Here is an 18,856-nt window from a genome sequence, read left to right on the forward strand (position 1 = left end):
AGTTCAAAATAGCACTTCACCTTAGTTCCTTCCATGGGTAGTTCCTTATGATATTAATTACTTTGGTCTTATGTGAGATAGCCAGAAGAATGTGGGACTAATTTTGATAGTGATTACAACAAATTAACTTTCAGTATTCCAGGTACACAAATAAGCTTATTTTTTAATGAAGTTATACTAAAAATTCAGTATGAAAGGTATAAAAATTATACTGCTTAAAATACGAATAATTCATTGCATTCATAAGGGTGTTTTGATTTGAGGATTTGGTCTTTTTGTTTTTTACAAATTTTCAAATTGCTTTCTTCAACATCATTATTTTTAACTGCCATAGTAATTATGAAGTAGGTGGGACCAAGGTTGTTGGCTTGGTCTTACAGAATTAGAAACCAGAGGAGGCTGACGGTAGAGCAAGGCCTGGAATCCGGCTCTTTGGTCACCTACACTAGCATTTGTTCCATTGCACATCTAGGTAGCTGTTCAGTGGTTTGACAGACTACCTCCAGCCTAAAGTGAATGCTCTAAAGACCTAAATAAGTAGCCACTGATTCGCAAGCATATTTTAGTTATAGTTAGAAGTTAGTGACCAGGTACTCACTGATAACAGATAAGACATCTAGTGTATAAAATGTAGATCACCTCTTCTTTCTTAGATTGCCCAAGGATATTGCTTATAGGCCAAGTGACAATTTGTAGCAAGGAGAAGTTAGAGAGCATGAGACACTTGAAATACTGTGGACAGGCACCATGACCCAAAGTCACCAAGTAGTCAGCAGTGGTGATGCCTGTTGACTCCTGCTTTATTTGTACCCATTGAGGCCAAGACATTTTCTTTAACATCTTACCTAGCTCCGGAATTGTTCTTTAAGAAACTTACGATGCTTTCTTCTCTAGCCCTTGTGCTCACAGAATACATTTACCAGCGTGACCACCAGTGTTCAGCCAGAACGTGCCCCAAGAAATAAATGTAGCCTGAAGAGGTTAACAGGACAGCACTAGCATGAGGAGCTGTGCTTCTCTAATCTGTAAACCTTCACTCCTCAAATTTTGTTTTTGCTGGTATTTTTCCTTCTCATTTTGAAATTTTCAAATTTATGGAGAAGTTGGTGGTGGTGGTAGTCCAATGAACCCATGTATATCCCTGACCTCAATTAATGATTATTAAGATTTTGTCATATTTAATTCTGTGGTAGTAGTATGGGGGTGGCAGAGGGAGAGCGTGTGCGAAAGTGTTTGAAAGTAAATTGTAAACATCATTGTATTTTATCTCAAAATGCTTTAGTTGGCATGTCGTAAGAACAAAGACATTCTCTCATGTCACCAACAACACCATTGTCATACCTAAAAAATAGAATAATAATTCTGTAATATCTAATACACAATTCATATTGCATTTCCAATTGTCCTCAAGATTAATTTTATAGGGTCTGGGATCTAATGAAGGTTTGTATTTAGTTGTTATGCCCCTTTAGTCTCTTTCAGTCTCTTAGTTGCTTAATCTACTCATCTGTAACAGTCACCCCTGTATTTAAAGGGAAAAAGTAAAGTTTTTAAGAGTCCAGGCTTGCTTCCTATAGAATGTCCCGCATTTTAGGTTTGTCAGTTTTTTTCCATCATACCAAAAGTTCAGATAAAACTTGTTTTGGGCAAGAATATTACATAATGTTATATAGTATTTTTTATGTCAGGAGAAAAATAAGGTTGAGTGGTTGCATTAATCAGAGGTGCTAAATTTGATCACTAGCAGATTCCTAGGGTAAGTCCACATGTAATGTTGTAGGTTTCTTTGACTAACCATAAAGCATTGTTTTAATTTTTTTTAAGCATGTATTCTTAATAAGAACAATACATATTTCTGGTTTAGAAATAATGGTAAGTAGAGACTGCTAGTAAGTAGTGTTTACCTTGTGTGCCCTTTATTCTTTGAGTAAATACCCCCAAAGATCCCTTATACTAAACATACCCTCCTGCCTTCCTCTTTCTGACTGCACAGGAAATTTTTTTTTTCTTCAAATTAGCTGCTGGTGAGGACCCCAGATCTAAAGGGGGGTAAGAATAAACATTAATGGAGGGAGAGCAACAGTAGTATGAACACTTGCTGAGCCATTACCATGTACCATGGCACTGGGCTAAGCACTTTCTGTGGATTGTCTGCACGGTAACCCTATTAGGTAAGCAGCACTGGTTCCCCATTTTGTGGATTAGGAAGCTCAGGCACAGAAAGACTGAGGATCTTGCCCAAGGACCCACAGCAAGTAAGTGGTGGAGCTAGGGTTCAGACTCAGGGTTGCCTAAGTCTAGAGCCCGTTCCTTACTTGCTGTGCTACCTCCACTATTGTGTGCCAGGTATTGTACCAGATACTGTCTCATACATTTGCTTCTATAATTTTCACATCCACCTGTAAGAAACAGTCTCAAATAGCTGAAGTTACTTATCCAAGAGCATATGATATCCGAACCATTCATCCTATTTTGTGGTTCTCTCTCATGTTTCAGCCAGGGTCTTTAACAGCAGAGAGGTTTGTCCAGCGGGGTCCCTTTTCCCACTCCCCAGCACCCACATAAACAGGAATCATGTGCTGGAAATGAAACCAGGTGACAGAAGCAGCTGCACAAGCAAGAGAAGCCTGATCGGGTCTATATTAACCAGATGACAGGAGTGTGAGCCTTCAGTGAGAAATGGGATGACACTGAACCTGAAATAAAGGTTGTTGAAATAAGACTGGTCTTCCAAGGAAGAGTGTTTCCTTACCGTTTGTCCTCTCACCAGAGAGGATGTGGCAGTCTTGTTATTTGAGTGACTTCAAACCAGTGATCAAAGCCATGAAGAAATTTCTGAAGGGAAGTGTGATTGCTTATAATCTCTAATGCCCATTCTTGATTTCCTTTTTAGAACTTTTTTTCAGCATCATCCCTGAGTCTATTTATAATTATAGCATAATAAACTGAGAGAAGTAGAATTAAAGACAGTGATATGACCTATTCCATAGGCTTTTTGTGAAGATTAAATTTACACACAGTGTAGCCGAGCACTGACACAGAGTACGCATTCAGTGTGGAAGTTCTTACAGGATTACATCATTGCATTTTGTGTTCTCACATGACGTGGGGCTGGGAACCTTACCTAAATTAGGACATTTGGACCCTCAGCCCAGGAAAACCAACATTCCAGACACTGCCTGGTCAGTACCTAAACTGCAGACTAAAACTCCCTTAGAGACCCTCTCTGGTGCTGGCAGGAAGCCCCTATTGCCATGGTGTCTATCACACTCCGTCTTTCTGTTTCAGGTGGTTAGCTCAACCAATGGAGAGCTGAATGTCGATGACCCCACAGGAGCCCACTCCAATGCACCAATCACAGCTCACGCCGAGGTGGAGGTAGTCGAGGAAGCTAAGTACGTTCATCTTTCGAGGGGGCTCTTGAGTCCTAGGTTGAAAAATCTTCTTTGTCTCTTCTTCTCCATGTGCTGCTCATCTCAGACTGGATTCCTCATGCTTGTGTCCTCAGCTTTCTTCCTTTGACCATTTTATTTTTTGCATGGTACCCTAAGGCTGCTTCTGCCCTTCTTTAGCTGTGATTTCTGGGAAGACCATCACATTGTTCTAGTCCACATCAGGCAAAAGGCCTAGTGAACCAAAAGAATCATGGTATAAGAGCTAGAACAGATAGTAGTCATGAGCCTCTTGGGTCCCTCCAGGATACAGAAAACAATCTGCTTATGTAAATCACGGGCCACACTGAACAGCATTTGATTTCTGGTTCTTGGCTAACAACTCTGCATGTACAGCCCTAGAGCGAGGGCTTCAGGGCCATTTTGTTCTCACTTAAAATGATTCTGGATTCCGAGAGACTCCAATAAGTCAGGCAAGATAGTCTCTACACCTGTGAGTAAAAGAGTCTTGGGAGGAGAGGAAATCACAATGTTCCCAAGATGGGAAGGAGGTGACTCTACTTCCTTTTCTGCCTCTCTTGCCTGTGAACGTGTTGCCCTGCCTGTACCACCAGCCCCCAGGTGCTCTCTGCATAGCGTGTGGTTAAACTCTTAGCATATAGAGTATAACAGGAAATGATTGCCAATTCTGCTGCAGAAGCAGCGTTTCTATCACTTCTTCCCTTTTTTGCCCCATCCCAAATTCCGATCCAGATTTAAACTCCCAAGAAGACATGAGGTAGGGAAAGAGAAGTCCTTTACAAATCAGTAACTGCTGCCAAGCCTGATACAGATGACCTTTCCTCTAATGAGAGTATTCAGGCTATCCTGGTCCTGTCAGAGGCAGACAACATATTAATAGTGATACCTGTGTCCTAGGTGCTCTCTTGAGCCCCCAGATGGCCTCAATACAAGCCAGAACATGCTTACATCTCTGGGAGTAAGGTGGTGGGAGGCCAGTCAAGACCTGCATTCTTCCCTCCAGTTATACTTTCTATGGTTGTCCCCCAACCCCCACCCACCCCTCTGCTGTCCTGCCCATCTATATGATGAGTTCACTTTGCTTCCAAGAGGTCCTTTCCTTGGAAAGGACAGGAATCCTTTGAGGATTCCTACCCAGTAGATAAAAAGCACCCAAGGACGACTTGGATGATCTCTCACAGGCACGAGTCACTCAGTCCCTGATGACTATAGGCAGCTTTAGGTGCTCCTCTCCTGGTTTATATAGGGCTCTGGTAAGTAAGAAAGGCAGGGAGAGTTTTTAATCCTGGGAGGAAAGCATTTTTAGTAAGGAAACATGCTCCCTATTCTCAGGGACCTTGGAGATTTTAATGGTACTCACAGTGTTTCTTCAGCTTCCATGACAAAACTTCATTCTCCAAAGTAAACAGTATGGTACTTCTTATCCACACTGTTCTCAACCTTGGCTGCACTTTGGAAACACCTGGGTATGTTAGAAAATGCAAATGACTGAATCCTGTCCCCAGAGATTCTGGTTTATTTAGGATTATGGCTTGAGCATCAGGAAATTTTAAAAGTCAGGTGATTCAAATGTGTGGCCAAGGTTGGGAAACAGGGCACTAGGCACGTTCTGATTCATACATTGTCTGGGCTTGAAAGATGGCTGTACCCATTCCCACCTACCTCACTCCCAATTCATGTTGTGGCTATTACTTTGAAGGCTAGAAGTTTAGCTCTGGATTTAATAGTGTACTGTGAATACCAAGATTCAAAGAGTTTTGTTCTTATTGTTTGCCTTATACAGGTTTATCTTTTGAACCCATTTCTCTCATTTGACTTTGGTAAATGTGTACACTGATTGTGTATGTGAGTGTGGTGTTTGTGTCCTGTGTGTAAAATAGGGGGCTGTTCACACAAAGAGATTTCAATGTGGTGACTTCTATTCTGGTATGATCCAAACTCTAGGATAAAGAGAGTTCAGAGTCTCCCCATTCAGTAAAAAGGACTACTGTGACTGCCACCAGTTCTAGGTTTGGGCCTTCTGAAATGTATGGACCAGAAGGGAGCAAGTGTATTTGACCAGATGTCCTCCAGAAGCTCAAAGCTTAGGGCATTTTGTGTGCTGATTCCCCTAGTGATTTCATGAGCTACCAATCCATCTTGCCCAGGGAACTGTCTGGCAGGGCCATGTGGTTTTTTTCTTGGCCTTCTATGTGTTTTGGAGGAAAGGAGGGGGTAGCCATCAATCCACCTGCTCATTTTCATGGGAAGAAGTCACAGCTAGAGAAGCACGAGACGTCCCAAACAACCCCTCATTGCACGCAGCTGTGATGCCATTTGTCCATGCAGCCTGCTTGTGGGAAAAAGAGAGCTGTTGCCTATATTAAGATTCAACCAGAGACTGAGGAGATAAGTGAAACCTTCATTTCCAAGCATTTGATTCACCCAGCTTGTTTTATATAAAGGAGGAGAGAAATAACAGGGTCTTGGTTTTTGTTCTTTCTACAAAGTGAACATCTAACTTCCCTTTTCTTCTGGCTGTGGGACACATGTCCTTGTTTAAATATAATTGGTAAGGCAAGGCAGCTTTTTGGTTGATTTTTGTTATGGAGTTTTTGCTTACTCACTGACTTTAGCTATAACTTAGAAAATGTGGACCTCATTTCTCCTGAGAATTAACAAGAATGGGATTTTTGGCCCTTCTCTGGCAGTTACACCTTAGTCCAGAGCAGTGACCCTCCTTGCTCTGATTCATCTCCTACTAAAATAAAGTGTTGCCGAAGCCTTTTCCCTCCTCTAGAGGAAGAGCTAACTGCCAGCCAGCTGCTTTGGTTAGGCATGTTGGACTTATAGAAAGGCTAGGGACTTGTCTTTCCCTCAGAATAGTTGGAAGGTCAGCTTAACATTGCACAGTAAGACTTTGTGTGGGAACCAAAATGGCTCACTTGGTGCTTGATTGAATTCTTACAGGCAGAATCATTTCCTCTTTCTTGTGCTATCTTCCCGGAAATTGCCCAGGAAAACCCGCTGTGGGGCTCCCACCAACTCTTTCTGTTCTACCTTACCCCTCACTGAGATCCAGTTCCCTCCTCAATGCTTCTATCAGGCACCTGCCCCTTCCATCTTAGGGTGGGGGCCAAGTGACCTGGGCCTACTCACCCTACCTCGAGAGAGGAAGAAACGAAACACCAACACATACTGCATGTTTGCATGGCTCACAGGGAGTCGCTTCCATCTCACCTCTGTGGACTAATATCTCTCTCTTTCTCTCTCTTCCTTTCTGTGTTTTTCTCTTTACACACTCTATAGCTGCCTGAAAATGCTCAACCTGTGGTGAGTCCCTCTCTCCAGTCCACATGATAGGGGAGCGGACCAGACTAGGCTGGGATTGGCAAAGCCAAACAAAATGCCTTAGGAACACTGAATGGCTTCCATACGCCGCCTTGTGCCATAACCACCCAGACTGGGGAACTAGATCCACAAGGTGGGGATGGGGCAGGCCTACACCCAGGAATTAATCTGTTCCTTCTTTCCTTTCAAACCCATCTCATTGCTGTCTCCTCCTGTCAAAACAATATCCCCAGTATCCAAAATTATCTTTCTATTTTTAGCCAAGTGAATTGTCTCCCAAATTAATAGACCAGATATTATCAGACAGAGAGGGACAGAGGCAGGAGGACAAGGTTACTCTATCAGTTGTTTAGATTATTCTTCACAACCCCAAGGGCAGTTATCACCAGATGATCCCCCATTCTGTGGTTTGGTCTCTAACTGGCTGCTTCGGAAAAATCTGTGACTTTTCTTTTGATTCAACTGGTTCTTCCTTCTGTAGAATGAGTCTCCAAAAGAGCTCCTTCTTGGGGGGAGAAATGGACATTTTGTTGTTGTTTTGGGGGTTTCTGTTTGTTTTTCGTTTATTGTCTTGTCTTTTCTCTTCTTTTCTTTTCTTTTCCCTGTAAGAGTACATTTAGTGGGCCAAGGGCTGACCTGGCTAATGAGATATTGGAGCCCTTCTCTTCCACTCCTGGAAAAGATTCCTTGAGTGGAAGGGGGAGCCCTAAAGAATCTGCGTTCAGTCAAGTACATTCTTGATACAAGAAAGAGCCCTCTCCCCAGCTCTCTTCTTAGACGTTGCCTGTGACCTTCCAGGTGCTCCTGAACTGGTTGGTCTGTTGCAGTCTGGAATTATAATTTCCCCACAGTGTCTGCATGCGTGGGGTCATATTCTATGTGGTGATAACAGCCTCCTGGACTCTGTGTTTACCTTGTTTCTATTTGTCTTCAGTGACTAGGTTGGACACCAGTTTCTGAGCCCCATTGGTCTAAGCTAAGTTGCCTATGGGGCTTCCCCAGGAATAGGGATATATGGAAGATAAGTCAGGTTTTATGGAAATAGAATTTGTAGTCTTATGGTACTGGGGAGTACCTTTGACCTATTTATCTAGCAAACATGTCTGTGTAATCTGACATTGTCATAGTCTATTTTTTTCCTGTGAGATGTCACTCACATAATCCTGACTGCAAATACAGGGTCCACTGTGTGCTCCTCCAACTCTGCTTGGGACTCTAGGGGGTTCCCCAAAAGCGTAGGTTACCCAAGAGCTTAGATACCATCTAGCTTAGGTACTCCGTAAAGTTTAGGTGCTGTCTAGCTGTAGAGATAAGACATATATACTGGAAAAGACAAGTAGGTCTCCAGGAGACTTGTTATTGTCCCTCAAGAGGTCACTGTGGACAGGAATGGTCAAGAAAGACTTCATGGATACTGTGGGGCTTGAGCCAGGTATTAGAGCAAGGGAAGAATGTAAAAGTACACCAAAGAAGAGAAGCCTGGCAATGAAATAGCAAAAGGGGAGAGAGCCAGGACATAGCAAGAGAGCAGTGTGGGAACGGTAATGGCTCAGAGGTCTAGAGAAAGAGCACTTGGTGGCTTGTGGGTAGGGAGACTGGATTGATTCTGACTCCAGCATGCTAAGAATTTCTGGTCATCCAATCAAAGAATCAACTAGAAGAATATTTACGACACAAGAAAGGTTCATCACTCACCTTCCTTCTCTTTGGAGAGTTAGACATTTGTGTGGAGTTAGTAGGTGGGCTTGGTCTGGGGTCTGACCCAGGTTAATAGGTCCTATTGCTGGTAGTCACCACAGAAACCAAAGAATCGAAAAGCAGATTGTGGGGCCTGTTTCCTTTTGGGTACAACTATGAAAAGCTGCCGAAGCTTTAACTACAGTAACTAGCAAAAATTAATCCGGGGCTCTAAACCGTAGCGCACATTGCCCTCCAGTCAGGCAGATTCAGCATGATGTGCCTCAGCAGTCAGGTTATGATGTGCTTGTGAGCAGACACTAGTTCTTAGGACTTGCCTCGAAGGAGGTAAAAGAGAAGTGAGTAGTGTAGTTTGAAAGGGACCAAAACAGTATTTCAGACTTCTTTGTGATTGCTCTTACTTACTAAAAATACAAAATCCTCATTTTAGCATCCTCCAAAAAAAAAAAAAGAATAGAAATTGACTTAAATGTTAATGATGTCTCTGAAAATCATGGTTAACAGGGAATAGGGAACTCTGGTATAATACTGGTGCTCCCATGAGTTTTAATTTGCCTTGTTTAATATTAATATCAGGACTTTCAACTTGGAAAATGTTCATTTTCTAAAGCATATATAATAGAAAAAGATCATTTTTTTTTCTTGAAATCTTCTCTGGGGAGAGGACTGTCTTAAACAATCAGAAGCATTGGTCATTTTTATTTCAAAGAGTTTATTCAGTCTCCAGATTCACATGCCACTTTGTTTAGTGACTATATTCATACCCATTTAGTATTTTACAGGACTCATGGCTGGCTCCATCAGAAGAGCATGCGGTTCTTGACCTCGGGGTCCTGAGTTCAAGCCCTATGTTGAGGGGAGAGAGTACATAAATAAACTTGAAAAAAATAGTGTTGCATAAATGTCATTGATACCTTCGGCAAGTCTTTTTTTTTTTTTTAATTTTTTTAAATGTTATTTATTTTTGAGAGACAGAGACAGAGTGCTAGTGGGGGAGGGGCAGAGAGAGAGGGAGACACAGAATCCGAAGCAGGCTCCAGGCTCTGAGCTGTCAGCACGGAGCCTGATGTGGGGCTCGAACTCACAGACTGTGAGATCATGACCTGAACTGAAGTCGGATGCTTAACCGACTGAGCCACCCAGGCACCCTATCTTCAGAAAGTCTTTTGAAAGACCCTCTTAAGAAGGTCCTATTTCTAAAATTTTCATGTTTGATTCATTCAGATATGGGGAAAGGCTATCATTACTTGTATAAATGTCTATTTCTACATTCTAAGAAACTTTCTCCAAATTTTTAACAACTTGTCCATTGGGTGTTGAAATACCAAGGAGCCTGGCTGAAAAAGGAGAGAATCTTAGCTACAGTGGAGAACTTAGGAGAATGGGAAGTAAGCACCAGTTCTTTATGTTCATATGAACAGCCCTGGCATTAAACCCAGAGATTTAGGCAAGAGAACCAGACAGAGTTTTCTCCGAAAAGCTTTCCTTTCAAGGGTCCAACAAGTTTGCAGCTTGACTCCCCTCCACCATCTGGCATCTTTGACTCATCCACACCTTCTGGCCCTCACATTCTCATTTCCCATGTGTCAGCTTCCTGGAAAGGACATGTCTTATGCACCAGCTATGCCACAGCCCTCATCACCCCCTTCTGGACTTAGTCATGCCTCAGCAAGAGCTGCTTCCTATTTCAGAGACAGGAGTAAGGAAGGGATGCTTGGGCCTAGGGCTGTGCTGGAGCTGTGGCTATTGTCCAGGGGCAACACGTGGAGGGCGGATGAAGGGAGCAGACCCCAACCTCCACCGTACACAGGGCTAGTCCTCTAACCTTGTTTGGCACGGCAGCAGCGGTCTCAGTAGCTAAGCCGAGGACCCTGCAGCCATATGCTTGCCATTGGTCAACTCCTGGGCTGTGGCACTGGTCCCTTCTGAATGAAACGTGGGCTGTGTTGATATCAGTCAGGGGATCTAGGCTCGCAGTACTTATTAAGAGTCAGGGCTCCTTCTGCTTGCTCCGGGTAGCTGGGTGGGGATGGGGGTATGGGATGGAGAGAATCCTTAATCCTTCATTGGCAGCATCATGTGATCCTGCTAAAATTGCAATCATATTTTGTGGGGGATTCATTTGTTTCAGTTTAGCTCCATATCCACTGGCCATTGAAGCTGCATTAAATTATTGTGCCCTCTGTATCAAGGGGCAGACGATGCAGGCTAGTCTTAGGCAGCCCTGAGGAGCCCCCAGCCTTGGTTCCAGATAAAGATGAAATATCTGGATTCAATGATAAACCTTCATCCTTCCAAAAAACACCTGTTTGGACCCTGCCTAGCCTGCATCATTTCGATGATTGAGTTTGGTAGCAGATTGAAATGAAGTAGCTATTTCCTTTGGCTTTCCTGGCAGACACTGCCCACTGCTTCCAGTGTGTGCACTGTAGGTGGTGGGTGTGGGTGGCCCTGTGGGTGGGTGCCAGGGGGGAACTGCCCCCCACCCGCCGGGCAGTAAGCAGAAGCAGGCAGAAGTCTGAAGCTGTAAGCCTTCCACACTGACTTGCAATGTTCCTTGTACTCCAGGTGCTGCTGTTTCTTTAAGAGGAAAAGGAAGAAGACTGCCCAGCGCCACAAGTGACCAGTGCCTCCCAGGAGTCCTCAGGCCCTGGGGACTCTAACTCAATTGCACCCGCAGCTCCTGCCATTTTTCATTGGAAGGGACTCCTCTATGGGGGAGGGTGGAGGTCCAAACCAAAAAGAAGAAAACAGATGCCCCCAGAAGGAGCCAGTGCAGGCAGCCAGGGCCCAGTGGGTCAGTGGCCATCCCCGCCTGCCTACAGCTCTGAGCAGGTCCCAGAGCTGCAGCTCCTCCACTGCTTGCCCTCGGGGCTGCCTGGTTGACTCTCCTTCCTATTGTTTACAGTGAAGGTGTCATTCACAAAAACTCAAGGACTACTATTCTCTTCCCTCCCGTAGTTTACTCCCGGTTCTTGCCCCACCCTCAACCCTCTCCAGCATAAAAGCTAGTGAGTTAAAGGCTTTGTCTGCTGAAGGAGCTTAAGAGGCTGGGGGTGCGGTCAAGAAGGCAGGGGGAAGATGGCAGGCCTGGCAGGAGAAGAACGTTCTCCACCTACCAGGTGTGCCTGGCAGTATGGCTCCGTCCTCTGTGCCTCTGCAGCCTCCATCCCCAGCTGGCCACGGGGTGCAGGTTCTTGCCACCCTCCCTCCTGTCAAGTTACACTGTCGGACACAAGCTGTGAGAAATCTGCAGTCTACTGTCCCTGCGCGTTGGCATTTTTCGCTCTCTTGACAAGCGAGCTCTGTTCTCCAGACGGTAGTAGGACAATGCAAATTGTTCTGAGCAAAGGAAAAAACTGACTTTATTGCACTTTTAGTTTTGTTTTTTTTTTTAAACAAAAAACATGGCAGATGCATATTGTGTCTGGTTATATTGGGAGTTTTACTTTTTTCTGTTTTGAGGAGGATGGGGCCAGCCAAGCCATTCAGAGAGAACATGGGTCCAGAGGACATTCTCAATGGAAAAAGTTGGGTCTGCAGCACCCAAAAGAGAAGAAGCCAAACTCTTGTCATTCTGAGTAAACACTCAGGTTGGCAAAGAAACATACTTGAATATTCATTCATCTTCTCAGCTGCTGAAGAATGTCCCTACCAGAGCCTCTTGACCTCATCAGCCTACAGTTTGGACCGCCTAGCTCTCCAGCACATGGGATGAGCCAGCCAAGCCAGACTGACCAGGAGAAGGAGATGCGTGACAAAAAAATTGGAAATACCAGTTTCCTCCACTGCCAGGGACTTCCAACTAAATAGCCATGTGACTTTCTTAGTGACTTGGGGGACAAAATTAGTGATGAAATGGCCACCGCCATATTGCCACTAGTGGACAAGAAGAGGAGGACTAAGTGAACCCGCCTTCCAACTGCCAGAAGAACCTCAGGATTTGGCATCATAGGGCCAGGAAATAAAATCATTGTGTACTGTCTGCCCCGATAGCTGAGTGATAGCATTTGGGCTGGCCTGCCTTACCAGGAACCAAGCACCTGCAGATCTCCCAGCAGGTCCACAGCAGCATGCTTAGGACTGAGCACGTGGGGCTGTATGAACAGGAAGATAAGATTGGCTGGTGCTGGAAAATTCCAAGGGAAAGGATACTGAAATGAAAGGTCTGAAATTATCTTCTCATTTGGATATAGACTGCTTCCAGATAAGATGGCCATGTACCTAGAGCGTGTTTTCCCCAGTCCACTGTCTGCCTCCCCATGTGGGTTAGCCACCTGATCTACTACCATGAAGAGTCTCAGTTCTTCGTTCACTGCTTGGAAAGTAATGTATGGAGTTAATCTTACTGTGCTCAATTTTCATTTGAGTTCAGTGGCTTATGTAAACAGTGACCTCTTTCCAGATGTGATAGAGGAGAAAGAACCACTTACATCAGGGAACAAGGCCTTGTATCTGGGAGTAGAGAGAGCTAACTCACCAAGGAGGACAGTGGCTGGTGACTTAGTCTGGTGGTTTTGGGAACTCCGAAATCATTGCCTCTGGCTTGAGATGGAGGGCCGTGTTTTGGACTGGAGGATGTGGGGATACTTTCTGGTAGTTGGCATTTCCTGACAAGTCCCTTGATGTATCTTACATGGAGCAGAGATAGCAACAGTGGCATGGATCAGAGTTACTGGGCTTTACCTCTTCCATCGGGCCTTGGCTAGGAAATACCATTTTACTGGCTTCAAACCTGCTCAGCTCATGTAAGGATTGTAATCTTTCATTTCTTTAAAAGAAATTTTCCTGTATACAAAACAGAGTGGCTGGGAGACACAGTGTCACATCCCTTTTCCACAAGGGTTTTGAATATTGAGGTTTGCTTCCTTGATAATACCTAGTGGTTAAGGCACCATCACAGAAATGTACAGTTTCTCAATTGGCATTTGGGCAACTCTAACTTCCTGTATAGAAACTTTAGCTTCCTTTTCCCTCTGTAGAAAAAAACCTTGCCTCTCAAGGGATGGCAAGGGGAAGTAGTGACAAAGCCTCTAGCATCCTGGCACTCCACACCCCACTAAGTGCCTCCCACCTCTGCTTCCACAAAAAAGCAAAGGCATTGACCAGCTTGGCTCAGGGCAAGCCCCCCTGCAGCTGAGTTTGTGACTTTTTTTGGTCTTAAATGTTTTAAAGGCTAGCTCTTGAAGGGTTAAACCCAAGCAGTTATGGGGGGTCCTTCCTAATGCACTGTTCTCATTCTCTGCACCCCCCCCCAAAATCTCTTACTAGGTATCTGCTTTTCATAACAAAGGCAAAGAGCCCCACGTCCCTCTGGCATGTAGGGTAATGGTGATTCTTCCAAGGCCATTAGCACTCCAAGGTGGTCCCAGGCCTCTGAGAGATTCTATTGTGATCTTCCTGAAAATTAAGTAAATAAAAAGACTACCTAAGGAATAATTTGGCCATCAGTTCCATCCCCACCAGCACATCAGGGCTCCCTCTTCAACCCTGTTGCTATAGTTGCTTAGTTCTGTGCCTCAGCCGGGTCCCTGAGGTTGGGCAGTCCCTCCACCCACCACCCACCCAAATCTACTCACTATAGTTTTGGAACTTTCTCCATTTCACAGCATGGTGCCTAAGGATCTTTTTCTTTGGGATTGGTGCAGTTGCTTCTGAGTTAGCAGTAAGTACTAGCAGCGTTCACTCAAAATATTCTTACTAGTATGCCATTAGGAGGACGTCTCCCAAGCCCTACGGTCCTCAGGTATTGCATCCTGAGCAGATTAAGTCACGCAGGCCAGGAATCCACCAAGGCACAAGCGGTCCTTCTCTTATGACCAGAGGATGACGTATGTCTGTGCAATCAAGCAGCTAAAGGTTGATCACTTACACACACCTTGGCATTTCCCAGTGGTCTCACTCTGGACTCTGCAAGGGTGGGCAGTGTGCCAGCAGCCAGTGTACTTTTCTGACAGCCTTAGTGAACATTCTGCTATATTGGGTCTGTCTAGAAGTAAACAGGGTCTAAGAAGGTACAAGTCAAGTGACTAGGCTAACCTCCAATTAAAGCTCCATTTCACTCTGGAACGCAGAGGCAACAGGGGACAGCAGAATCCTGGGCTTTTCAGTAGAAATGTTGATTTGCCTGTTTTATCTGCATGAATTCCAGGTACAAAGAAATCACCTCTGCCATTAGCCAGAAGAGGGTCCATCACCTCTATATCCCAGCTTAGTGCACTGGAAATGGACACTGATATTGCATATTCATTGTTGATTCTCCGTGTTAGTAACCTCCTTTAATGTCAGAAATATGCAGTGATGGTAAATGTATGTCAGATTGGTTACTAAAGATCATAGCCTTAACTTTTTTGTATGCAAAAGATAGAATTAATTGCCCCTGTCAGCAAGCATGGCTGATGTTTCTCAAAAATAAGTACTTCCATGACAGCATAGAAAGCATCTCAAAGGAACTTGATCTTTTGATGCATCTCTCCCAATTCCACATGCCTCCTGTGTGTCCCAGTCACCTCCATTTTCATACTGAAACCAGTTTTCCATTCCCAGTGAATTGCCCTGACAGTGTCGTCTCCAGCGTCAGCCACATTAGGGCTCAAATTACTCAGATTGGGAGCTTACAGCGCCATACAGCCAACATTGCCTTTGCCAGTCCACTGCCACTGTCCCCGCCATTGCCCCAATGTGGGCAGATGAATTCCAGCAACCCTTAGGGAGCCAGGATAACGAGGCACCCCATCTGGATTGGCCATATATAAGCACCAGGCACTTGTTTTGGGGGCTCTTGTTTTGGCAACTCCGGGCCTCCAGGAAAGCCCTGTCTAGAAATTGATGGCCAGTGATTCCCAGTCTTCCCTATGACGGGTTGGCAGGAATCAAAATGGGATTCCTATGGTTTTATTGTTTTGGGGGTGGGGGGAGGGAGGCAGCGGAGGGGTGGCTTTGTTTCTGAATAAAGAAGAGAGGAAACTATGGCCCTTCTGAGGGTTTGCAGAGTTTGAGCAGTGTTTTAGCCACAAATAAGAAATCTTGGAAGTCTTTGATCAATTAAGCAGTCTTAAAAACATGTTTCTCATAACTCCTTTTGCAGGTGACTGAGTGCAAAAGAATAGGTTTCTCCACTGTATTCAAAAATAGTAAGTAGGTTCCCTGGATATAGACTGTAGTAGTTGACAAATTTCCTCAAAAAGCAACCAGGAAGTCCACTCCAGTATTTGTAGATCAGCTTACAAAGGAAAAAGTGAACATGTACTCCATATATTTCTAGTTTTGTTACCAAACTTGATGTTATAAAGAAACCTCAGTTCTGTGGACAGAATTTCTTTTGTCGCTTTTCTTTTACTCCTCGCAATCTTATTTCCGGTGCCATCACCACCTTCAGAGTCTCAGAGCAGAGGGTTATCCTTGGTAATAAAGGGGGGTACAGTGCAGTCATCCCAACAAGACACACAGAAAAACAGCTGTTCTGACTGCCTCTTCCCTGCAAACCCCCTCTTTCAGGGCAGGTGAGACATTTTCAGTGTTCCTCTTCATGAGCTCCAGACCAAATCCCAGGCCAGCCCTTGCACTGAAAGCTTTTGTAAGAGGTTTATCAATCTGTTAGGAATGTCTCAGGAGAGATGAGCCATTTCTTTGGGGGGAAATCTATTTACAGATGGGTGTGTGGTTGCGCTTGTATGCCTGTGTGTGTGTATATGTGCGTGCATGCGCACGTGGTCTCATCTGTGCATTTCACTTCCATAAAGACTCACAGGCCAGGCTGCTGAGACCATGTGTTTATGAATATCCTCGGAAGTAAACAAGTAACAATTGAGCTTCTCAAACTAGTGTCACAGCAGGCTGGCTCTGGGAATGAGCCCCATTTATCAAGCAGAAAAGTAAACAGCAGAAAAGATAGAGATGAAACCAAAAATATTATAACCCCCCAATGGAAAATAATGTTGATTCATCAATTCCCATTGGATATATTACATGCTCTAATTTATTATATTATTATTTTGTCTGTTTCTTTAATCTTTGCCCATTGTACTTTTAAAAAGATGTTGGGATGTTGATTGCAATTTTTTAAGACTAGATAATGTATAAATCAGCTGTGGAAATCAGTTTTAAATGCTGTGTGGATGTGTCTGATTTATTGTTAAATGCCTTTTTTTTTTTTTTTTAACTTTTTGTTTTATTTTAGATATGTGTTGTTGTTTCATAAACCCCGGCACTGGTCACAAAGCTCAGCTGTGAAAATGAAATTTGTAGTATTTTTTAACATGAATGTTTATTTCAAGTGTATTTGAAATGGTTCCTCTGGGAGAGAGATTTGTACACCATTAGGAAAAACTCCTCTGCAGAGGAAGTAAGCCGCCTTTGGAGAAAACGGAAAATGGGTCTTGATGTGTTATCTCAGAGTAGCCCATTTCCTAGGGCACCATGGAAAAACACAAATGTGATCTTTAAGTATACCTCTTCCCTAATTTGGGGAGGAAAGAACTCAGTTTGCACCCTTTTTGTATGTAAAATAAAATGTCTTACCTTTCTTGACTAATTTTGTTTGGTTAGTTGGTTGGTTTGTCTGGTTTTAAATTCCCCTGGCTCGTTTGTAACTAAGAATCCAGCTAGGATTACTTTGATAGGATTCAGGGCTCTAGTGAATGAAAATAATGCTTGATACTTTGGCATTCTTGCTTCATTCCTTTGGGTTGAACATTGCTCTCTCCTGCTGGTCACTTTATTTCTGTTTATTTATTTCTAAGTTTATTTGTTGATTTGAGAACCAGAGCATGAGCAGGGGAGGGGCAAAGGAAGAGAGAGAGAATCTCAAGCAGGCTCTCCCCTGTCAGCATGGAGCCCCATGCAGGGCTCAAACCCAACAAACTTTCAAAACCCAAGAGTTGGATGCTTAACCAACTGGGCCACCCAGGTGCCCCCATTTTTTTTTTAATTTTAGAGAGAGCATGAGTTGGGGAGAGGGGCAGATGGGGAAAGAATCTTTTTTGAATGCTTATTTTTGAGAGAGAATGAGCAGGGGAGGGGCAGAGAGACACAGAATCTGAAACAGGCTCCAGGCTGAGCTGTCAGCACAGAGCCCAATGCCAGGCTTGAACTCACGAGCCGCAAGATCATGACCTGAGCGGAAGTCGGATGCTCAACCAACTAAGCCACCCACCCAGGTGCCCCACCCCCCCCTCCCCGAGAGAAAGAAAATCTTAGGCTCCACACTGAGTGTAGAGCCCGATGCTGGGCTCTAATGACCCTGGGATCAGGACCTGAGCCGACTGAGTCACCCAGGCGGCCCCTGTTGGTCACTTTAAATATTCCTGGCAGTTGGGGCACCTGGGTGGCTCAGTCGGTTAAGTGTCCGACTACAACTCAGGTCACGATCTTGTGGTCCGTGAGTTCGAGCCCCGCGTCGGGCTCTGGGCTGATGGCTCAGAGCCTGGAACCTGCTTCTGATTCTGTGTCTCCCTCTCTCTCTGCCCCTCCCCCGTTCATGCTCTGTCTCTCTCTGTCTCAAAAATAAATAAACGTTAAAAAAAAATTTTTTTTAAATATTCCTGGCAGAACATGGACATTCATCACTCACATACTGGTTCCTGTATCCCTGTGGTTCTTAGGTCGTAGAACATCAGGAAGTTAGGATGTACTCTGTGGAACAGCTTTGGAATAGCTTTATAATGCTCTTCTAATGAACATCTACACAGGGGATAAAACTATGATGTGCAATTATAAAATCACAAATATATATATATATATATATATATATATATATATAGCCACAAAGTAACTGTCAATCGGCATGATTGGTTCCAGCTTTTTTGTTACTACTCAATTACTACTTGATTTGTTTTTTCACTGGGTAGGCAAGTAAGCAGAAGACACTTAAGATCATCATGAGAGAAAAACTTCACACCGAGAGCATTTTATCCATCAAGCTTTTTTTTCTTTCAAAAGTGGAGGGGAGGTGTGGAGGAGGCAGGTTTTATGTGTTTTAGCATTAGCTCCTCAGGTGTAGGCTACTTCGAAAAAACATAGTTTGGTAAACATTTTTCTCAATGGCTATGGAGGGCATGAGACCAGTGAGTGGGGAAAGAGGCCTGACCAAAAAAATGGTTGGAGGATCAGAAGATCAACTTTGTCAGTGCAACAGTTCTACCTAGGAGAACCTTTACCGGATTGAGGTGTAAGGATTAGAAACAGCAAACATCACTTGTGTTTACATGAGAGAACTGTGGAAACTTTGCAGCCTGACTGCAGTGACCTCAGTGTAAGCAAGGACAAATTAATGCCAGTGGCCATGCATAACCTCAAACTTGGGTCAGCACCTCATAAAGACAACAAATTGCAGGGCTCAACTAATTGAAAGGGAGCTGTGCCTACCTAGAATTTGGGCTGTGAAGACCAAGACTTTCTATATTAAGCTTCGAAAA

The 18,856-nt window shown here is 44.1% G+C and overlaps 1 protein-coding gene across 18 annotated transcripts in view; it reads left to right on the top strand.

Moving 5' to 3' along the window:
- The window catches only part of CSNK1G1 (casein kinase 1 gamma 1), a 175,370-nt gene extending 158,396 nt beyond the window's left edge, over window positions 1-16,974 (top strand). For 8 of the 18 annotated variants that reach the window (XM_042941738.1, XM_042941734.1, XM_042941741.1 and 5 more), the window contains 2 exons: window positions 3,289-3,395; window positions 9,214-9,351. In XM_042941738.1, the coding sequence (XP_042797672.1) occupies window positions 3,289-3,395; window positions 9,214-9,313 (207 nt within the window). In that variant the 3' untranslated portion in view covers window positions 9,314-9,351. The other 10 variants (XM_042941754.1, XM_042941743.1, XM_042941749.1 and 7 more) reach the window with 6 other exon arrangements.
- Window positions 16,975-18,856: the final 1,882 nt, after the last annotated feature.

Source organism: Panthera leo, chromosome B3, assembly GCF_018350215.1.
Source record: "Panthera leo isolate Ple1 chromosome B3, P.leo_Ple1_pat1.1, whole genome shotgun sequence".
NCBI lineage: Eukaryota > Metazoa > Chordata > Mammalia > Carnivora > Felidae > Panthera > Panthera leo.